This window comes from Vombatus ursinus, unplaced genomic scaffold, assembly GCF_900497805.2.
Source record: "Vombatus ursinus unplaced genomic scaffold, bare-nosed wombat genome assembly UNPS02014168.1, whole genome shotgun sequence".
NCBI lineage: Eukaryota > Metazoa > Chordata > Mammalia > Diprotodontia > Vombatidae > Vombatus > Vombatus ursinus.
In genome coordinates this window covers 2,495,538-2,518,332 of record NW_020953946.1, presented here as the reverse complement: position 1 = coordinate 2,518,332, position 22,795 = coordinate 2,495,538, and the positions used below count along the sequence as shown (strand labels likewise).

General features: G+C 40.2%; 1 protein-coding gene across 5 annotated transcripts in view; it reads left to right on the top strand.

Moving 5' to 3' along the window:
• Nucleotides 1-22,795, top strand: part of LOC114041175 (regucalcin-like) — a 60,389-nt gene that overhangs the window by 6,979 nt on the left and 30,615 nt on the right. For 3 of the 5 annotated variants that reach the window (XM_027859480.1, XM_027859484.1, XM_027859482.1), the window contains exons 1-2: nucleotides 258-297; nucleotides 14,722-14,887. In XM_027859480.1, the coding sequence (XP_027715281.1) occupies nucleotides 274-297; nucleotides 14,722-14,887 (190 nt within the window). In that variant the 5' untranslated portion in view covers nucleotides 258-273. Of the gene's footprint in view, nucleotides 1-257; nucleotides 298-5,094; nucleotides 5,271-14,721; nucleotides 14,888-22,795 lie in introns of those variants that run through there. The other 2 variants (XM_027859481.1, XM_027859483.1) reach the window with 2 other exon arrangements.

The following is a 22,795-nucleotide window of genomic DNA, read 5'->3' as shown; positions in this document are numbered from 1 at the left end:
ACCCCACCGGACCCTGTTCCCTTCCCGGCACCCCACCGGACCCTGTTTTGTAACCGGACAGTATAAATATCTCAGATTAAACCCTCGGTGGGACGGCCCCTGGGATGCACGCCTGGGGTCCGTCGCCGGCCGGCTCAAATAAACGCGCTCTCAATTAAAGTCAATTGGGTGTGATGCTCTGATTTCTCTCGGGCGTCCAGTTCAATATGACTATAGATAGCTTTGATTTCTTCATCTGAAAACTGCCTGTTTATATCCTTTGACTACTTATGAATGAATGAAATGCTAATGATTTATGTGGGTTTATTTTATATCCTTCAACTTTGCCAAATATATCAATTGGGGAATGACTTGTATTCTTACAAATTTGAAACAGTTCTCCATATATCTGAGAAATGAGGTCTTTATCAGAGACCCTGACAGTAAAAATTGTTTCCCAGCTTTCTGCTTTCCTTCTAATCTTGGTTGCATTTGGTTTTGTTTGAGCAAAAAGTTTTAAATTTAATATAATCAAAATTGTCCATTTTATATTTAGTAATGCTCAGTCTCCTATTTGGTCATAAATTCTTCCCTTCTCCATAGATCTGACAGGTAAATTATTCCTTGCTCTCTCCATTTGCTTCAGGTACCACCCTTTATGTTTAAATCACTCACCATTTTGACCTTATCTTGGTGTATGGTGTAAGTTGTTGGTCTGTGTATACCTAGTTTCTGCCATATTCTTTTCCAGTTTTCCCAGCAGTTTTTGTCAGATAGTGAGTTCTTGTCCCAAAAACTGGAGTCTTTGGGCTTATCAAATACTAGATCAGTATGGTCATTTACTACTGAGCCTTGTGCACCTCATCTCTCTCTTTTTTTTTTTTCAGCCAAAGGCAAGGTTTATTAGAACATCCATCAGACTCTTAAGGAGTCTAGCCATTAGTGAGCTATTGACCAGATTATAAGAATCTGAGCATTTTAATGGAGCAAAATGGACCTTATATACAAAAAGACTATGGGAGGGATCTATGAGTGACCAAGTAGTCTATGAGGTAATAGAATTCCAGGGACCTGGACCACTTGGCCAAGCGAGAATGGAGCCTAGATAGGATTAAGGGTGGGAAGTGGCCTGGGGCCATAGGGAGGTAAGACAATGGAGGGCTAGGCCAGGTTAAGGGTAACAGAATTGGGAGACTGGGTGTAGCCACAATGAAAGGCCAATTTATGGAATTATAGCCTCAGGCGAACTCCAGAGATTTGGCCATGTGGGAAAGTCCAGGGTTTTTCCTTTTTTGGGGTTTAGATCCCATCCTCATCATGATGGGGTTGGAATCTGGGCCCCAGAAAGGAAAAACCCTGGACTTTGCCACATGGCCAAATCTCTGGAAGCTATAGTCCCATCAACTGGCACACCCAATCTCCCCTCCATTGTCTTGCCTCCCTATGGCCCCTGGCCATTTCCCACCCTTGGTTCACCTAGGCTCCATTTCCCACCCTTGATAATTCTATTACCTCCTGGCATTATGGCTACACCCAATCTCCCCTTCATTGTCTTACCTTCCTATAGCCCCTGCCATTTCCCACCCTTAATCCTAGCTTGGCTCCATTCTCCCTTGGCCATGCGATCCAGGTCGCAGGAGTTCTGTTCACCCCAGCTTACTAGCCACTCCCATCCAGATCTCCTTAGGTTCTTCCTCCCATCACCCCAAACTACTTGGCCACTCCTAGCTCTCTATCACAGTCTTTCTGTATGTAAGGTCCATCCTGTCTCTATTAAGATGCTTAGATTCTTATAATCTAGCCACTGGTCAGCTTTTTATAATCTAGCCACTGCTTACCCATGTTCAGACTCCTTAAGAATCTGCCCAATATGATGGATGTTCTAATAAACCTTGTCTTTGGCTGAAAGAAGGCTTGGGTTGAATTCTTTCTGGCAAGACCTGCGTTTTGTGATTTTGGGATCCCAGCACCCCTGAACCCCTAAACTGCATCATTTATCCCCCCTCAAACAAATGGGACTCAAATTATTTTGGGGTAAGGGGTGAAGGTCTTGGTTTCTGAAACTGCTTCCTGCTGTCAAGGGACGCAGAGCTGTCCCTGCCTCTAGGGGGTCCCAAAGAGGAGGTTGACTGGAACTGAGCTCAGGCTGCATCCATGAACAATGAGAGGGACATTGGCTGGTACCTGCTGTTTGCTATCAACTGTAAGTGAATGGCCTGTAGTCTGGAAGACATAATCTGACAGAAAAGACTGCAGGGTCCAGATATAAAGCAGGGACTAGATTTAGGGCCCAAATATGAGAGGATAAAACATCCTTAGCTCTGTTTGGATTCAGATAATTCAGTTTTCCAACCATGCAGTATCAAATCCATCTCATAGCGAGACTCAGGAATAGCCAGGTGGGTAACATTCCCTTTCAAAGGAATATAATGGGGAAACTGAGCCAGGAGGATCCTATCTTAGACTGAGGTTAAAATTGTCCTTTCAAGCTTTTCCCAATGCTGACTTCCCACCAGTATCACATTCTCTGAGTAGCTTGTGGCATTTCTCTCAGATAGTGTATTATTGATTATCAATGGATTATGATCCATCAGACAACTCAAAATAAAATCGTATGAGCTTTTACCTCAAACAGCAAGTTTCACTAACCACAGCTTAGGAAAAACTTTTCCAGGATTTACATCTCAAACTTAAATTTGTCCTGGTGTAAAAAGCCAATTATTAGAGATTTCTATACACTTGCAAATAAGCCATAACCCAAACAAGCTTTTTGGCTAGTTTACACATTAAAACAATAACCAATAATAGCCAAATTATTTTAGTGTTATCCAAATTATGAAAAGTTGCTTGACATGACTGATACAAAAAGTTCACTAATTTGAAACTTGAAACAAACCCATTATCAATCAGGTGACTTCAATTTTGTTCAATTCATTTCTAAACTACTATTCACAGAGAATCAACATCTCATCATTAACAGTTAAAACTATAACTTTAAAAGAGCATGCTTACCCAAGTTCAGAGGCCAGCTTCTTTACCTTGAGCAGGATGTGCTGAACCTGGGTGATGCTTCCAGGCAAAGGTTGCCCTAGAGCCCAAGGCCATTGCTAGGGGGACCCACGCTGTAGCTGCTGCCCCTCTCTCCTCCTTCCTTTCCCCAAGGGTGGGAGGGTGAAATCAAAGGTGAGGGGGAAAGGGTGAAACTCTCTTCTCCTATGAGAGGGTTTAATGACTCAAGGGAAGGGAGTGGGAGAACGGAGTGACCAGGATTGTAAGGAGTTTCAGAGCTCCTTAATGATCAATCACAAAACCTCCAGAATCTGCCAAGATATTTTTAGCTATTCTAACTTTTCTCTGTAACCTCCATGAAGGAGGATTCAGGGGTGTAGAGGGAAAAGAGTAAGTAAGCCTCAGGGAATCAAAAAGCAATTGCAGTTTTCCCCAATTCCCTAGCATCTAGAGAATTGACAGAATTGGGCATACGCTTCCAGATAGGGCATCCGTCCTTGTCCTCTATGCTGTGGAAGGTATACCCAGGTCTATGGCCTGAAACCAACCAGTGGACCCAGAGCCTGAGAGCGTCAGGCTGAGTTTGAGGCAGCCTAGTAACTATCTGCCTGAAAAGCACCTCCAAGCCTTGGTGCTTGGAGAGTGACCCCAACTGCAAAGCAAGAAAGGAGTGAGGGTGGAGGGAGGCTTACATACCTTCCAGTCTTGGCTGGAGAAGAACTTGGGTTAGGCAGTTTCCCCGCATGGGCCACTAAAATGTTGAGGTTTAGGGATTTAGGGTGCTGGGACCCCAAAATCACAACACACAGGTCCTGCCCCAAAGAATTCTACCCAAACCTTCTTTCAGTGAAAGACAAGATTTATTAGAACATCCATCATATTGGGCAGACTCTTAAGGAGTGTGAACATTAGTGAGTTATTGGCTAGATTTTAAGAACCTGAGCATGTGGCTAGATTTTAAGAATCTGAGCTGCACCTCATCTCTTACACTGATCCACCACTCTATTTCTCAGCCAGTAGCAGATAGTTTTGATGATTACTGCTTAATAATACAGTTTGAGATCTGGTATGGCTAAGCCACCTTCCTTCACATTTGTTTTCATTAATTCTTTTGATATTCTTGACCTTTTTGTTCTTCCAGATGAATTTTGTTATGGTTTTTTTCTAGTTCTATAAAATAATTTTTCAGTAGTTTGATTGGTGTGGTATGGCATTGAATAAGTAGATTAATTTAGGTAGAGTTGTCATCTCTATTATATTGGCTCAGCCTACCCATGAGCAATTAATATTTTTCCAGTTGTTTAGATCTGACCTTATTTTTGTGAAAAGTTTTGTAATTGAGTTCATATAGTTCCTGGGTTTGTCTTGGCAAGTAGACTCCCAAGTATTTTATATTGCTTGCAGTTATTTTAAAAGAAATTTTTCTATCTCTTGCTGCTGGACTTTTCTGGATAATATATTGAAATGCTGATGATTTCTGTGGATTTATTTTATATCCCTCAACTTTGCTAAAGTTGTTAATTATTTCAACTAGTTTTTTAGTTGGTTCTCTACGATTCTCTAAGTATATCATCTTTCATCTGCAAAAAATGATAGTTTTGTTTCCACATTGTCTATCCTAATTCCTTCAATTTCTTTTTCTTCTCTTATTGCTGTAGCTAACATTTCTAGTACAGTATCGAATAATAGTGGTGACAATGGGCAAAAGATCCTAGTTTCAAGGAACTTACATACTAATGACAGAGACATCATGTGAATAAATAGATAATAGACATGATATATCCAAAGGAGAAGGAAGGTAACCTTAGAAGAGGAGGCTCTTATTCAGTCAACAAGCATTTATGGAGATCTTAGTATTTATCTGGCGAAGTGATACAGAGACCTCCTTACCCTTGAGTGTTAGGATCGTCATCATGATGAGTATTGAAACCACAGAGGATGGTAGCAAGGGTTAGGGTAGAAAAGAAAACTGTGCTTCTGTTGCTAAAATGATTGGAGAAAATAGGAACGTGTTCTGGAATTCAAGAAATGACAAAGACTGCAACAGATTGTGGGGTGATGATAGCAGAGCAAGGGTCTGAGAAAATCAGTGAAGAGGAAGGAGTATGACAACTTCTCCTTGCTCGATCAGTGGAGTGGATGGCAAGGAACTTGGTGTCTCCAACAGAAGATCAGGTTTTGTTTAGTGCCAAGAGATGGAATGAGTGTAAGAGGAAGAGATGGAGGATGAAAGGAAGTTTGCTAATGATTGAATGAGGACCTGAGAGGCCACCATGGAAGAGGTAAGAGGAGGGGTAGAGTTAAGCTGGACAAGGATGAAGATAAGTATAAATCACAGAGGAGAGGAATTTTTGCCTGGACAGGCAGGAATGTTAAATCATAAGGATTAGAGGCACTGGTTAGGTGGCCAATAATAGCCCCGATCCCAAGCCTCTATGACTTGTTGTTTAGGTTTTAATGGCATAGAATAAGTCTAAATAACAATTGTTTTCTGTTCTGGCCAGAATAGAAAGTCTTCCCTTCCCAGAATAATATTTTGTGTTGGTAAATTCAGCCATCTTTTGTTTTAATTCTTACCTAGCCCTTAGTCATTGAATGGGTGTTGCCTCAGACAAACTGAAGCCTGGGAAAGACTTTAATTTAGAAAGGCCAAGGACAGCCATTGCATCCTGGGCCATCACCAGTTGTCTTGACTTTGTGTTGCCACTGGATTTCAATGACTCTGGAGGAAAGAGTGAAGCTAAAGACTTTGGAGCTCTGCCTCACTTAAATCCAATTCACTGGCTAATCAAGACATAACCCTAACAACAAAAGGTGGAAAGAGAATGAGATTTGGAGTTAGAGTACCTCGGTTTGAATTTCAGCTCTTCCATTTACTGCCAGTGTGACCCTGGGCAAATCATTTGGGCTTCAGTTTTCTAGTCTGTGGAATGAGAGAGTTGTACCTGATGGCTTCTAAGTTTTCTTCTAGCACTGGATCTACCAGCCTATGAGATAGGTATTTTTAATCGTGGGGGGTGAGGGGAAGAGACTGTAGTATGAGGGGGATTAAGTTGCAAATAGATAGAGAACTATAATGCAGGTATGATGCTTAATGACCATATTCCAGGTGATTTGGCAGGTTTGGTAGCCACAAGAGCAGGGCATTGGTGAATGGTGCAGGAAGAAAGGGAAGAAGGCCTTCATGGTTCCAGATGAATCCCTTAGACTTGGTTGCATCAGGGAAGCACCAGTGATGAATGTCATAGGAAGGAGGGCTGGAAGTAGAAGGCTTTACCATATCCCTTCCCAGGTAAATAATAACAATCGTTAGCATTTATACAGCACTTTAAGGTTTGCAAATATTTCTTTTTCTCCTTACTCTGAGAGGTAGGTATGATTGTTATCCCCATTTTACAAATGAGGAAACTGAGGCAGGCAGTGATGAAACTGACTTTCCCAAGGTCACACAACTAGTGTGTGTCTGAGGCTAGATTTGAACTCAGGTCTTCCTGATTCCTGATCCAGCCAGGAAAAAAAAAAAAAACAGAACAAAACACTGTGCCACCTAGCTGCCTAGGTGAATCATCATATATGTAATCAACAATATGTAATCAACATATATGTAAAATATGGAGGTAGAATCCAGAATAAGAAAAATCCATCTTGAATCCATGATAAACAGTGTGGGAGTTCCTAGAATACGCAACGCATATTTTATATCATGGAAAGATCTGCAGTTTCATCAGACAGACAGATCACTGCCCCTCTCTACCTTAGTCATTTCATAAGTTTCTGTGGCCAAAAAAAGTCATTACATAGTGGCTAACCTCTCAGCTTCTCTGAACTTGATCAGCCAGTCTTCAGTCAATCAATCAACAAGGATTTATTAGGTACCAACTGTGACATATAAAAAGTTCAAGAGACATAATTTCTGGGTAATCAATCATTTTATTAATTATGGCTAGCAAATAATTAATAGAAGTATGGTCATTTGCCATCTCTCAAATGAAAGATGGATCGTAGTGGCCTCTAAATGCTTACATGGAAAAGTGGGTGTTCCCAACAGGTGGCAATCAACTCTCATTGCTTAACATTTAATGAGAGAATGAATATGATAATGAGAGGTGGGCCTATTCTAATGAGGGGCTGGGGGACTCGACTTTGATTATGTCACTTTTACTCCCAGACCCCCAAGTCTTGGGCAATCTAGACAAAAGGATCTACACCACCCCCTCAAAGCCTGAGTAGAAAATAATGGACCAGAATTCACCTAGATTAAATTAAATTAAAATTAAATTAAATTCTTTTTACTCTAATTAGAACTAATCCTCTCCAGTTAGGTGGGGTCTGAACAAGATTGAGAAGAATGTTAAAATCCAATCTCATTATCAGCCTATTTTTCAGGGGCTGATTTGACCTAGAAGAAAATGAGGAAATAGAAAGGGGAAAAAAATCCTGGATCTCCCTATGGTAACTGGTTATTGATATAGAGAAATAATCATTTCTTTCACTACCATGTGTTAAACAATGGAGATTCAAAGACCCTCCAAAAAAAAAAACAACCCAGTCCTTGCCCTCAGGGGTTTCTGTTCTATTGAAGGAAATACCACATAGAGTATACTCACAAATATATGCATAGTTTATACAACATAAATACTAAGAAACTTCTAGGCAGTTGGGAGGGATCAAGAAAGTCTTCATGTTGGATATTGTTGTTGTTGTGTTATTTCAGTTGTATCCAACTCTTCATGACCTCATTTAGGGTTTTCTTGGCAGAGATACTGGAGTGGTTTGCCATTTCCTTCTCCAGCTCATTTTGCAGATGAGAAAACTGAGGCAAACAGGGTTAGGTGATTTGCCCAGTTAGTAAGTATCTGAGGCCATGTTTGAACTCATGAAGATGAATCTTTCTAATTCCAAGCCCAGTGCTTTATCCACTGCACCACCTAGCTGCCCTATGTTGGAGCTCACAACCCTTCAAATGACAGTCCTTTACTGGGCATTTCCAGATGAATGGAACCTAGGAGAGCTTGTGTCCTACTGACATAGCTCTTGAGTGGAATCCCCCAATGTTCTCTCTGTTGGCAGGCTTATGAAGTCCACCATCTGAGAGAGCATGCACACAGGTTTTGCAAAAGTACAGTACATTTGATTACCTGGAGTATTAGAGCTGATCCCATTACTTTTCTTTCACAACAACATGTCTCATTCTTAATTTTCTTTTCCAATACCCTTGTTTATCTTTGTATAGTAAAGACCTGGGCTTCTCTTGGTAACAGTCAGGTCTGTTTACCCATATGCCAAGCCACATCTATAAGGAAGAGAATGCTGAATGAGGGCTTTCATTCCTTCAGGCTGTGCTACATAAATAACCTGGGCACAGTTTCCTTTCCAGTGATTTATTCCTTTATTGCCAAGTTCATAGCAATAGCTGAGCCACCAGCTTAACAAGAACAGAAGGCACTATCTTTTCTCTCTTTTTTTTTTCTGGATAGTTTTATGCGTACAGCAGGGGCCACCCTCCCAGCTCCCAAGACGTCTGCTTCTTTAGGTACACTCTGTGGGCAGCTTAGCTAACTCATCAACACTTCTTTCTTTGAGTGGCTTTATCATGTGCTGTTTGGTATTAACCTGCTAGAAACTGTTGTGTTGGTTTTTTTTTAAAAGGCTTTGACATCTACTCTTTAGTTGACCTTACTTTATATAGGTCCTTGTTCATTATCACCACACAGCCTGCCTTTAATACCAGAAGAGCATTGGAATGGCCTCAAGCCTTGATTGTTTTGTTATTTTGATTCTAAGAGGCATAGGGCATTGTGGAAAAAATGCCAGACTCACGATAAGCAGATGTGTTCAAGTCTGGGTGCTGAGGTCCTTAGCTGTTTGATTATGGCCAAGTTATTTTCTGTCTGAGAGAGTCAGTTTTGAAAATGGGGATTCAATTCAACAAATATTTATTAAATATTCCTTGTAAGAGCATTATGCTTCAAATAAAAATCTCATGAAGCTAGGGAATTGTTTTTTGAGAAATGCAGTTAAAAAAATACCATTCTACAGGGAGGTGGTATTTTTTTTTCTTTTTCCATTTTTACACAAACATTGGAAGCATCTTATATGCTATCATAGCAACAGCTTTGTAGTTTAACTTGTTAAATTGGGTTACTTAGGAGTCCACTAGAAAAAGAACACAGAAAGAAGATTAATTAACTCTTTGGAAAGCACACAATTAAGAATATCTTTAAGAATAAAACTGAACATTAATTATGGTGATAAATCTTGGCCTCAAAGAGATGAGAAAATACATCTGCCTCCTTTCTTAGCAGAAGTGGAGGACTGTGGATATGTAATGTTGCATAGCCTGCCAGATTCCGTGGATATATAATTTTGCAGCTAATTTTGCTGCATTTACCTTTTTTCTCTTTCTTTTTTATCCTTTGTTACAAGGGATGGCTATTTGGATGAGGGAATATATTTGGAAATGATGGTGATATAAAAACAAAAGCTATCCATCAAATATATATTATTGATATCAAATATCTTTAGGCCCAACTGAGAATCATAAAATTGTTAGAATGTTAGACATGACAAAGAACTTACTGATCGTCCAGTCCAACCTTTTCATTTTACAGATAAGGAAACTGAGGTTCAGAGATATTATGTGACTTGTCTAAGGTCATATGCCATTTCTTGAATGTAAAACTGTGTCTCCCAAAGAATGTGGAAGCCACATTTTAGAGGCAAGAACTCTTCACTATTGTATCAATTTTATTTGTTTAATCTTAAATTGATGCTTTTGAATGATTGAACCACTTGTAGTACAGATTTATCTCTCTTGGCAAAGTATAATGCAAATGAATTTAAGCATAACCTTAAAATACCTTATTTTTGAAACATGAACAAAAACATTACTAAAACTTTGTATTATGGTGAAGGGAAAGGAATAAGCGTGTATATAGTGCCTACTACGTGCAGGCCCTGCAAATATCTTATTTGATCCTCACAAAAACCCTGCAAGATATGTGCAATTATTATCCTCATTTTATAGTTGAGGGAATTGAGGCAAAGAGAGGTTTGATGACTTTCCCAAGGAAGCTCAGTTATTAAGTGTCTGAGGCCAAATTTGAGCTCAGGTCTTCCTGACTCCAGGTCCAGCGCTCTATCTACTGCACCACTTAATTACCAAACAAGATCAGAATGTAGGAAGGGAGAGTAATGTATAATGAGACTGGAAAATTAGGTTGGGGCCAGGTTATAAAAAGTTTTAAAAGTCAAGCAGGAGTATATATTTCAACCTAGAGGCAATAAGGAAACATAAGTTTATTGAAAGTGTCATAGCTGAGGGTAGTGGATAGAGCGCTGGGCCTGGAGTCAAGAAGAATCATCTTCCTGAGTTCAAATCTGGCCTCAGACACTTACTAGCTGTGTGACCCTAGGCAAGTCACTTAGCCCTGTTTGCCTCACTTTCCTCATCTGCAAAATGAGCTGGAGAAGGAAATGGCAAACCACTTTGACAAAAATCTTTGACAAGAGAACCCCAAATGGAATCACAAAGAGTCAGACACGACTGAAAAATGACTGAACAGCAAGTGACGTAGTTGAAACTGAATTTGAGGAAAATCACTTTAACAGTTATGTATAGAATTGATTGGAGTGGGGACAGACTTAGGGAAAGGAGACTAATCAAAAGGTCATTGTAATAGTTTAAAGAAGAGGTTTCGTTTCCAAGATATATGAGGAACTAATACAAATATTTTTTAAAAAGCCATTCCACAGCTGATAAATTGTCTAATGCAATTCTCAAGAGAAAAACCCAGGCTATCTATAGCCATGTGGAAAAAAAAGGTCTAAATCATTAATAATTAGAAAAATGCAAATTAAAGCAATTCTGAGTTTCCGCCTCACATCCATCAGACAGGTGAAAATGACAAATGTTGGAGTGGGTTGGGGAAACAGACACATACTGTTGGTAGAGCTGTGATTAGGTCCAACAGTTCTGGGAAGCAATTTGGGACGATGCACAGAAAAATTACTGAAGAGTGCATGCTCTTTTACCCAGCTATTCCTCTGCTAGGTCTGTTGCCAAAAGAGATCAAAGAGGAAAAGGTCCTTTATGTACAAAAATATTTATATCAGCTCTTGTTGTGGTGGCAAAAAATGAAAACTAAGGAGGTGCCCATCATTTGGGGAATGGCTGAACAAATAATGGTGTATTCACGTAATGGAGTGTGATTGTGCTCTAAGAAATGAAGAAAGAAAAGGTTTTAGAAAAACTGGGAACACTTGTTTGCACCGATGCAGTGAAGTAAGCAGAATTAAAAGAACGATTTGTACTATTCCATCAATATTATGAAAATGAACAATTTTGAAAGGCTTAACTCTAATCAACATGGTTCAGTCTAGAGGGCTCATAAAGAGTGCAACCTGCCTCATGACAGAGAAATAATGGTCTAATATGCGGAATAAGAAATTCATTTCTGAGTATGACCAATGTGGGAATATGTTTTGCTTAACTATGCTTTTGTAATACAGAGGTTTTCTTTTCTCTGTCTCTCTCTCTCCCTTCCTTCTTTTCTTCCTTCCCCTCCCTCAGTCCCCCCTCCTTCCCTCCTTCCCTCCTTCTCTTCTTCCTTCTTTCTTCCTCCTTCTTTTATTTGTGAGGTGGGGGAAGGTGGGAGGGAAAATTAATGCTTGAAAATTGAAAAATGAAATTTAAAATTTAAAAAACAGATTCAGGAACACTGAGATACAAGGAGAGATAGAGGGACAGGAGAGTGTACTTTAAAAAGGGAATTTTCGACCATAGATGCTGACTACTTTGGGTGATAGGGTAATAAAGATTATAAGCATTCTGATATAATGGCTTGAGGGAAAGTGAAATTAAGGTCATGAGAACAGAGGATTTTAATGAGTTGGGCCAGGATGTTTGAAGGGACATCATTGTAAATATTATAGTCACCACGTCTGAGGGAAGGGGTTTAGGAAGGAGAGGAACACTGTAAGTCAAAGTTGTTGTTGTTCTCGAAGAGGACCATGACATCAGGGAGGTGATGCCATGACATGCAAATAAATTGGATTTAATTGAGACAGGGCTATGCAAAGTCACCTACTTCACTTTCTCCTCTGGAGTCATTTGGGTCCAGTAGCAAGATACAGATTAGGATGACTGGAGATGGCCCCAGATGCAGTGGGAGACCTTGGCCTTTTAAAGCTAAGGTCTTTCCCAGGTCTCAGTTTGACTGAGGCATATTCAGTGATTAAGGCTAGGTAAGACATAAGGCAGAGGATGGCCTCTTTACCTAGTCAAAAAAAAAAAAATCAATCTGGGAGGGGAAAATGCTTAAGGTTTCTGGCCAAAACAGAAAGAATTGCTATTTACATTCACTCTGAGCCAGTCTGGGCCCACACAATGACCAAGTGGATCTTGGCCTGAGAACTATTGTTGGCCAATCAATGACAGCCAGAGTGATTTGGCTTTAAGCAGGGGTCCTTACAGGAAAAAAAAAGGTTTCAATGTACTCCTTGAAGGAGAAGGAATGAGGGGTGGGGAATGGGGAAGGAGGCCATAAGAATCTGTATGTGATCAAAGGTTTAGAATTGGAAGGGACCTCAGACACCATCCAATCCAACCCTCTCATTTTTCTCATAAGGAACTTGAAGCCCAGGGACATTCAATGACTTGTCCAAGGTCACACAGGTAATAAGTGACAGAGATGGGACTTGACCTCAGGTCCTTTAACTCAAAAGCTGGTGTTCCTTCCTCTGTACCATGCTGTCTCCCAGTTAGGGAATAGAGTGAAGAGGTTGATATGCCTCCTGCAGAGAAGGGAGGGTTCTGAGTGCATGAGGGCAGAGGAAGGGTCCAGAAGTGGCAGTGATGAGCAAAAAGTGTGTCTACTCTACCCCTAGGCCAAAACAGAAAGAATTGCTATTTACATTCACTCTGATCCAGTCTGGGCCTATACATTCACTCTGAGCCACTCTGGACCCATACAGTGACCAAGTGGATCTTGGCCTGAGAACTATTGTTGGCCAATCAATGACAGCCAGAGTGATTTGGTTTTAAGCAGGGGTCCTTACAGGAAAAAAAAAAGGTTTCAATGTACTCCTTGAAGGAGAAGGAATGAGGAGTGGGGAAATGGGGAAGGAGGCCAACCAGTGTATGGGAGGGTGGGGATGAGAAGGGTCACCCAATACTAACCAGGAATACAGAATCTTCTAGGAGGAAACGAGTTTTCATAAGTGCAAGAAAATGGAATGGGTATAAGATGAAAGAGAATTTTGTTCTAGAGGGCATGGGGCATGGTGGAAAGAGAGAGCAGAACAGGAGAAGAAAGCAGGCTGGAGAGTTAGATGGGAATGAAAAGTGAAACCTCACTTATATCACAACAACAAAACTCATCGATTATTTGTGATCTAATCTACTAAGCAATCTATAGCACCAGCATACAGACAATTCTAAAGCCATAGGGATAGGGACTAGACTATGATTTCAGAGGTGCTGGTGGTTGCTGTTCTTCAGTCACATAAGACTCTTTGTGACCCCATCTTAGGGTTTTCTTGGTCAAAATACTGGAGTGATTGGCCATTTCCTTCTCCAGCTCATTTTACAGAGGCGGAAACTAAGGCAAACAGGGTTAAGTGACTTGCCCAGAGTCACACATCGAATAAGTATCTGAGGCCGAATTTGAACTCAGGTCTTCCATACTTTGGGCCTGGTGCTCTATCCACTGCACCACAGGAAACACATTCTGCAATGAAGGTTGGTACCTCCACTGCTATTTACAGGCTTAGAGAGTTGCCCAGAGCCCAGGGTCACATGGCCCCTACACGTCTGAGAAGGTTTTGCACTCAGGTCTTCCTGAATCCAAGGTTTGTACTGTCTTCTATGGATTGCTACCTCTTGTAAAAATATAAAGCCTGAAATAAAGGTAGACCTAAATATTTGGAAAAGTAGTTTTCATAGATGGGCTGGATTGACAATTCTTCACAAATTAATTTACATACCTAACTTGGCATCAATTACAATACTAAAGGTTTTTTTTTTTTAAATATAGAATTAGATAATGAAATTTACATGGAAAAAACACTTCTAAGAATATCAAAGCCCCACTGAACTTTTAAAGCTAGTGAAACTACTTTAAGACATTTTATAAAACAGTCATCAACTGGAGAGCAGGGTGCTACAGTCAAAAGCTCACTGAGTCGGGAGTCAGAAGACCTAGGTTCAGATCTCAGTTCTGATACTCCTTGTGTGATGTTTGGCAATTCACTTAATCTTCTGGGGCCTCAGTTTCCACATCTGTAAAAAAAAAAAGTATATGTGGGAGGGGAGGGGGGAATTGGATTATATGGTCCTTAAAGGCCCTTCCACCTCTAGGTTTCTGATTCTGTCTCATAATGTATATATCTTGTTTGTATGTATTTGAATATTGTCTCCCCCATTAGATTGTGAGCTCTTTGAGGGCAGGGACTATCTTTTGTCTCTTTTTGTATCTCTGGAGCTTAGCACAATGCCTGGCACACAGTAGATGCCTAATAAATGGTTACTGATTGATTGTTTGATGCTGAGACATAATGTCTAATAAGTTCTTCCCTCTCCCCCCAGAATTTTCAGTGTGTTCTTTTAAAGATAGTTCTGTAAACAGATGGCTCCAATAGACAGGTCTAGCCTGTCCAAAAGGTAAGGGAGACCCCACCAGCTGTTTTTAGTCAGTGTATTTACTGACATTTACTCACTTTTTTTTTTCTCAGGCAATGTCTCCTGTTAAGATAGAGACTGTCATGAAGGAAAAGAACCAGATGGGAGAGTGTCCTGTGTGGGACGAAAAGGCTGGTCACCTTGTTTTTGTGGATATCAATGCACAGAAAATTTGCAGATGGAACCCAATCACTGAGGAAGTACAGAGTGTGACCCTGGGTAAGGAGGAGAGGCTTCTCACTGGAAAAGCTTCCTATATGAAGAAAAGGGGCTTTCTTGATTTGCTAATCTACAAGTATTTCTTTACTAGAGCAGATGAACATACTGCAAATACAGTACATGAGTGAAAGGGAAACAAAAAAAAGTGTCTCCCTGTTTCCTAAATGAAAGCTGTTGCTGATAATATCAAGTCCAGATTCTTCCAAGTTTCAAGATTTAAAAAAATTTTTTTTAACAGTTTCCATAACCTGGCCTCATCTGACCTAGCCAACCTCACTTCTCTATTATTCCCTGACTTTTGTACCTTCTTCTTTAGTTAACCCAAAGACCTGGGTTCAGATTCTACCTCAGATACTTGCTAAGCGTGTTAACGTGAACGAAATACTTCACACCTCTTTCCATCTCAGTTTCCTTTTCTATAAAATGGGCATAATGAGAGTACCTATCTAGGGTTATTGAGGGGAACAAGTCAGGTAAAAAAGCATCATCTTAATGTTAGCTATGTAATGATGATATTCATCTTGCTGTCCCGTCTTCACTTATGTTCTCTTTATCTAAAATGTCACTTTTCCTCTCCCTGTTCAAATTCTCCTGTCTTCAAGGTCCACCTCAAATCTCATTTCCTGCACAAAGCCTTCCTTGATCACTCTAGTCCTATTGAGTTTGTTAAGTCAAGTGGAAAAAAAAAAGCAATTGGTAAGTGTTGATTTAGCACATGTTCTGGGCATACAACAATAAAAGTGAAATAATACCTACCCTTCACGTGGAGCTTACATTCTTATGTTTAATCCACAGCATATAAACTTCTGGAGAGCAGATTGCATCATTTTTGTCTTTGTGTCATCAGAGCCTAGCACAGTGCCTGGTACACAGCAAATGCTTAATAAATACTAGTTGCTTTATTGATTGATTCTAATCTAGGAAACAGCATGTACATATACAATTGTATATATAAAACACCTATGAAGCAGATACAAGGTGACCTTCAAGGGAGAAAGGCACTAACTCTCGAGAGGATCAGGAAAGCCCACGCAGAAGATGGCTCTTGAAATAAGCCTCTAGCTGTCCTCCAAACTCCAAGGGCACATCTACTCTGTGCCACACAACTGAGCACTTAATTTTATTTTTTTAATTTTTTAAAATTTATTTTTAGTTTTTAGCATTCACTTGTATAAGATTTTGAGTTTCAAATTTTTTTCTTCCTCCCTCTCTCCACTCCCCCCCCAAGATAGCAAACAATCTGATAAAAGCTATACATGTATATTCACGTTAAACATATTTCCACATTAGTCATGTTGTGAAAGAAGAATCAGAACAAAAGGGAAAAACCACAAAAACAAAAAAAGAGAGACAGAAAATAGTATGCTTTGATCTGCATTCAGACTCCATAGTTCTTTCTCTGGATGTGGACAGCATTTTCCATCAAGAGTCTTTCGGAATTGTCTTAGATCATTGTATTGCTGAGAAGAGGTAAATCTATCAAAGTTAGTCATCTCACAATGTGGCTGTTACTGTGTACAATGTTCTTCTGGTTCTGCTCACTTCACTCAGCATCAGTTCATGTAAGTCTTTCCAGGTTTTTCTGAAGTCTGCCTGCTCATCATGTCTTACCGAACAGTAGTATTCCATTACATTCATATACCATAACTTTTTCAGCCATTCCCCAATTGATGGTCATCCTCTCAATTTTCTATTCTTCGCCACCACAAAAATTGCTCCAATAAAAAGTTTTGTACATGTGAGCACTTAATTTTATATGTGTATTCTGATTATACATGTGTATTGTTCTCTTATTGCTCTTTTCATATTACTATCAGTACCTCTCCCCTTTTCTCCCTCTGTGGGAGTCATACTCTTACATGTGGGTACTCTGTCCAAAGAAATACAAATTTTTTTATCTCTTATATTTTGCAAGGTATCTTAGGGTTTGGAGGCTAGATTTTTTTGTTCTCTATTCTTTTTTTTTAACTGGAACAGTTAACTCTTTTGTTTCATATAATTTTCATTTATGATTCCTTGAAATATAGCTCTGAAAACCAGACTTTGTTAAGGCCCATAGTGATTAAAATGGAGCTACTTGACTATGCTTTTAAACCCAAATCTGGTTCCCACTGACTGGCCAATAATATGTCCCAGCCCGAGCCTCACTTGCTCTTTATTTGGGTTTTGATGACTCAGAGTGAGTGTAAATAGCAATTGTTTCTGTTCTGGACAGAGCTGGGAAAGACCTTGGCTTAAAAATGCCAGGGTCTCCTACTACGTCTGGGGCCATTGCCAGTGGTCTTGACCTGTGTCTTCCTACAAGACTCCGATGATCCTGGAGGACAGAGTGAAGCTGATGACTTTGTACAGCTCTGCCTCACTTAAATCCAATTCACTTACAAGTCAGTACATCGCTCTCCTAATGTCCTCTTCAAGAATGAAGGGCAAACAGTAACAACAACAACAACAACACCTCTCCCAACTAGATTGTAAGCCTCTTGAGAAGGACTCTATCTTCTACTTTTATATTATCATTGGGCAAAGTACCTACCTAGTAGGTAACTTGTTGGTTGAATGATCCTTTTCAGAAAATCATGAGGGTCTGAGACTTGAGTTCTTTAGTGCTTTAGTGCTTTAGACACTAGCTGTGTGACTCTGAGTAAGTCACTTAACTTCTGTCTGCCTCAGTTTCCTCAACTGTGAAATGGAGATAATAATACCTATCTCACAAGGTTATTGTGAAGATCAAGCAATTTAACAGATGCAAAGCACTTTGCAACCTTAAAGCTCTGTGTAAATGCTAGTTTTTATTATCAGTGGTGTTGTGTTGTTGAAGAAAGGAAGGGAGCAGGTGTTTGTGAGTCTAAAGAAAGCATTAGCAAGTCTTGATGGTGAAATTGGTGGTAGACTTCACCAGAAAGCAATCAGGTTGTTGCTTGTTGGCCTTTAGGGTAACCTGTACTTTGAATGTAAGCTCCTCGAGAGTGGGAATCCTGTCATTCTTTGTACTTGAATCCTCTATATCTAGCATAGTTCCTGGAATAGAGTAAGTGCTTGATAAATATTTGTTGAATGATTGATTGATATTTGTAGGGAGAAAGGGACCAGAGCTTCTTCTGGAAAATGTCTTTTGCCTCTAATGTTGTGAGACTTTGTCTCACCAGCTTAACGAAGGCTGTATTAAGGAGTGATATCAAAGACAAAACAAATTCATCATAACTGAAATTAAACAATTCATTGGTTAGAGAATCCTGAAGATGGTCATTACATTTTGTAATTTTTTTTTTGTGAGGCAATTGGGGTTAAGTGACTTGCCCAGAGCCACACAGCTAGGAAGTGTTATGTGTCTGAGACTGGATTTGAACTCAGGCCCTCCTGACTCCAAGGCTCTATCCACTGTACCACCTAGCTGCCCCTGATCTTTATATTTTGAAAGATTAGCAAGAAGTTTCCTTCTCCATAGAAAAGGGGAAAAGATGTGGAAAAATTAGAACCTTAATTCATTGTTGGTGGATCTGTGAGCTGATCCAACCATTTTGGAGAGCTATTTGGAATTATATCCAAAGTGCTATTGAACTGGCTATATCCTTTTACCCAGAAATACTACTTTTAGGTCTGTTTTGCAAGATGATTAAGGGAAAAGGAAAAGAACCTATATGTTCTAAAATATTTATAGCAGCTCTCTTTGTGAAGTGTGAAGGTGAAGAACTAGAAATTGTGGGGATGCCCATTAACTGGGGAATGATTGAACAAATTGTGGTTTATGTTTGTGATGGAATATTATTCTTGTATAAGAAATGATGAGCTTGGTGATTTTAGAAAAACATGGAAAGACCTGCATGAAATAATGAAGAGCAAAATGAGCAGAACCAAGAGAACATTGTATACAGTAACAGAAATATTGTTCTAAAGAACTACTTAGAGTGATCAAGTCATTCTATTATAAATGCCCAAATTAACAGAAAAGGTCCTGTGAAGGAGGATGTTTGCAGCCAGAGAAAGAACTCAACCTTTCACCCTCAACCCCCTCCAGCCCCCTCGCCCTCCACACGTTTGTGTCTAATGATAGCCATCTCTAGGGTGAGGGGGAGGGAAGGGAAAAAGAAAGCTGCATGATAACTTTGTTGTATATTTAAGAGATAGCAAGTTGTACATAATGGATCTACAATTTCAGGTGCAATCCTGTTTTTTTTTCTATTCCACTTTGTCATGGAAATGCTTATTTTATTTCTTAAGTTCAGAATCTAAAAAAAGGAAAGAGGATAGAAAAATTGAAAAAGAGAACAAATCCATATTTTTTCATTGAGAGTTAATACAGAAGAAGACAAAGCTCTGATAATGTGAAAGAGATGGATGACGGCTGGTGTTTGGGAGTCCATATATACCTGGCTTTGTTTGGTTTAATCATTTTTAAAGACCATGTATTTAAATGAAGGAATCAATGATATGCACACCAAATTTGCGGATGATGAAAGCAGGGAAAGATAGCTAACACACTGGATGATAGATCACAACGTTGGCTGAAGCTAGTAAGATAAAATTCGATAGGAATAAACATAAAAAATCCTACACTTGGGCTTTTAAAAAAAGTCATCTATGAAGGAATAAAATCATAGATGCATTTAACTTAGTCAAGTTTAATTTATGCCTTAGAGTGAGTGTTGAGATGGGAGAGGTGAATGTGCTGTTCCCTCAGCAGGTCTCAGCTAGGCCTTTTTATGCTGTGAGCATCTCCCATGCCCCGTGTATATTTTAAATCTCCTCTTCATCATACCGACAGACCATGAATATTCATTTTGGTCAAGCTGATAGAGATAATGAGAGAGACTGCCTCAGTTGTTCTTTCTAATATTCCTAGTGAACTAGAATGGCCCTCGTGTTCCTCTTGACTTTTTGGTGCTTTCTCTTGTCTCATGATAAAGTAGGAAGAAGTAACAGGCATGTGACAGTGAGATCACACTCTTATGTAATCACACCTACATAAATCCTTTTCAAGAGTATTTTCCCTACGATTATCAGTTTTCCTGTCAACTAAGTCTTTGCCTATTTTTTGTTTTCTTCTATTTGAGTAAAAGTTTTGATATGAGGTGTTATTAAAAAAAATTAAACTTACTTTCAATTTTTCTATAGCAACCATTTTGGATCCATCTGTTTTCTGATACAAACTGCCTTCTTTGAAACAGGCCTGAACCTCTTCTCAGACACAAGTATTTAAAGATACTGTACTATATTTTATGGCAGCTAAATGACTCAGTAGATAAAGCACGGGGCCTGGAGTCAGGAAGACCCGAGTTCAAATTTGGCCTCAGACACTTATTAGCTGTGTAACCCTGGGCAAGTTAATTAACTTCTATTTGCCTTAATATGCTGGAAAAGGAAATGGCAAACTACTCCAGTGTCTTTGCCAAGAAAACCCCATGGACAGTATGGTCCCAAGCAGGGCTATTGAACTGCGGGCCTTGAGGCCACCTGTGGCCCTCTATGTCCTCAAGTGCAGCTCTTTGACTGAATCCAAACTTTACAGAACAAATCCCCTTAATAAAAGGATTTGTTCTGTAAAACTTGGACTGAGTCAAAAGGCTGCACCCAAGGATCTAGAAGGTTACATGTGTCCCCAAGGCCGCAGGTTCCCCTCCACTGGTCCAAGGGGTCACAAAGAGTTGAACATGAGTGAACAACAACTATTTTATATAGGTGATTTCAAGGATTTCCTGGGGTAATTACTATCTTATGTGATATACCTTTTGTACTGAATTTAGAAAGTAATCTTTTGGTGCAACATGACTCTGCTATACACAAGTACAGGGAAGCATAAATACAAAAGCAGTTCACGTGGGAAATATGTTTTACATAATTGTACATGTGTAACCTGTATAAGATTGCTTGCTGTCTTGGGGAAGAGGGAAGGGAAAGAGAGAGGGAGAAAAATTGGAACTCAAAATCTTATTAAAAAATGAATACTAGGTGGCGCAGTGGAGAGAGCACTGGCCTGAAGTCAGGAGGACCTGAATTCAAATGCGGCCTCAGACCAAACACTTGACACTTACTAGCTGTGTGACCCTGGGCAAGTCACTTAACTGCAATTGCTTAAAAAAAAAATGAATGCTGAAAATTGTCTTTACATGTAATTGGCAAAAATAAAATACTATTTACATTTAAAAAAATAAAATGCCCCTGCCCAAAAGCAGTTCACACTAAAAAAAAACTCCATAAAATTTTGCATCATGACATGGTAAATGAAAAAACTAACTAATATTAGACTACATTAATAGGAATCTAACAATTAATAAACCTGGGAGCTGAGGGATTAGGGTACTGCATCCTCTCTCTCTGTCTCTCTCTGTCTCTGTCTGTCTGTGAGGGACTGTCTGATGTTGGCAGCTACTAGGTTGGGCGCTGTGGCAAGGGTAAGGTAAGATCTGGGTATTTTGGAAGTCGAGGCAGGGGCTGTGGTAGGCAGAGTCGTGTGTACTGGGATGGGCTGGATACGGAGAAGCCCTGAGGCAATTGGGCAGTGCTTTGTGAGATAAGCTGGGTACAAGGAAGTAGTTGGAGCTTGAGCTCCTGAGGCAAGGGGCGGTGCCATGTGGGAGTGGGACGGCAGAGGACTGAGTTCCCTCTGCTTAGTCCCCTCCCTATATGCAACGTCATCCCCAGATGCCTCTTGTGACCTTCCTGACTTCCTGGGTCCCTTTGTGCAGCACTGACCCAGACCCCTCCTGAGTATGACTTCCTAGGTCACGTACTCTTGTCTATGCGCTATTCCCAGATGCTTCCTTCCTATATCCGGTCCTGGCCTCCTACGTCACTCCCTCCCCCTTGGTGTGCTAAACTCAGACAGCCCCTTCCGGTATCTGACCCTACAATCATTGGCTAGTAAGCGGGCTGGGGAGGAGGGGCTAGGTAGGTACTTAGAACAAGCGTGGTCAGATCACACATGCGCTCTCCTGGCTCCTGCCCTGTTGCTCTGGCCTTGCTGCTTGGGCTTGCTATGATGGCTTGCTGTGTTGGCCTCTGAATAAAGCTCTGGTGTTGGCACCTCCCAATGGCTCGTCTCTGTGTGGTGATCCGGCTGAGGACCGAAGACCCGGGTGTGGGTAAGACTCTGGTAGTGTACTCCTTATAGAAGGAGTGGGTACTGGCGCACGGCTGGCAGAAGGTCGGTGTGCGGCCAGTATAGTCTGTCTGTCGTCTCTCTCTTCTCTCTCCATAAGGGGACCCTCTCAGTTCTGGACTAGTCACTTGGTGATTGGATGAACCTCAGTTCTAGAGGAGTCTGGCCTCTAACAAGAAGGCTAGGTTCTTTTCACCCCAAGGGAAAATTACTTAAATGTAGGCTTGGTTCATATCTAAATTCTCCCCAAAGTGAGGAGTAAAAAAGTATACAATGTGCAATATAAATCCGGAATGGGACAGGTATTTCCTATACACTAAAGAAATGTTATATATGAAAGATTTTCATCAGTTCACATTGACAATAAGACATAAAACAGGTTACATTAATTTGTAATATGGTTATATTCATCATGTATTGATAGATACTTAAACAACTTAAACAAGTAATAATACTTACTACTGTTAAACCTCTGCTGGAAGGTTAAGATTTAAACATTGGAGCATAAAATATTTTGTGGAACTGCTGAATGGGCATTGTTAAATTTTATTTAGGCTCTACAAGGTCCAAATAACTTCAGGTCCATGTCTTCTGGCACAGCAGATCAGGGCTTGGGCTCAGCCTCTTGTCAGAGGTCATCTTGTCAAATGAAGAAATTCCTTTTACCTTCAGTCATCTTTGACTGATGGACTCTGGATTTAACCTCTCCAACTCAACATGACTGGACTATCTCAAAATCACTATTCGGTCATTTACTATCAAACAAAGAATAACAAAGTAGAACCGGCAGACAGAAGCTCTGGCTCAAGTTC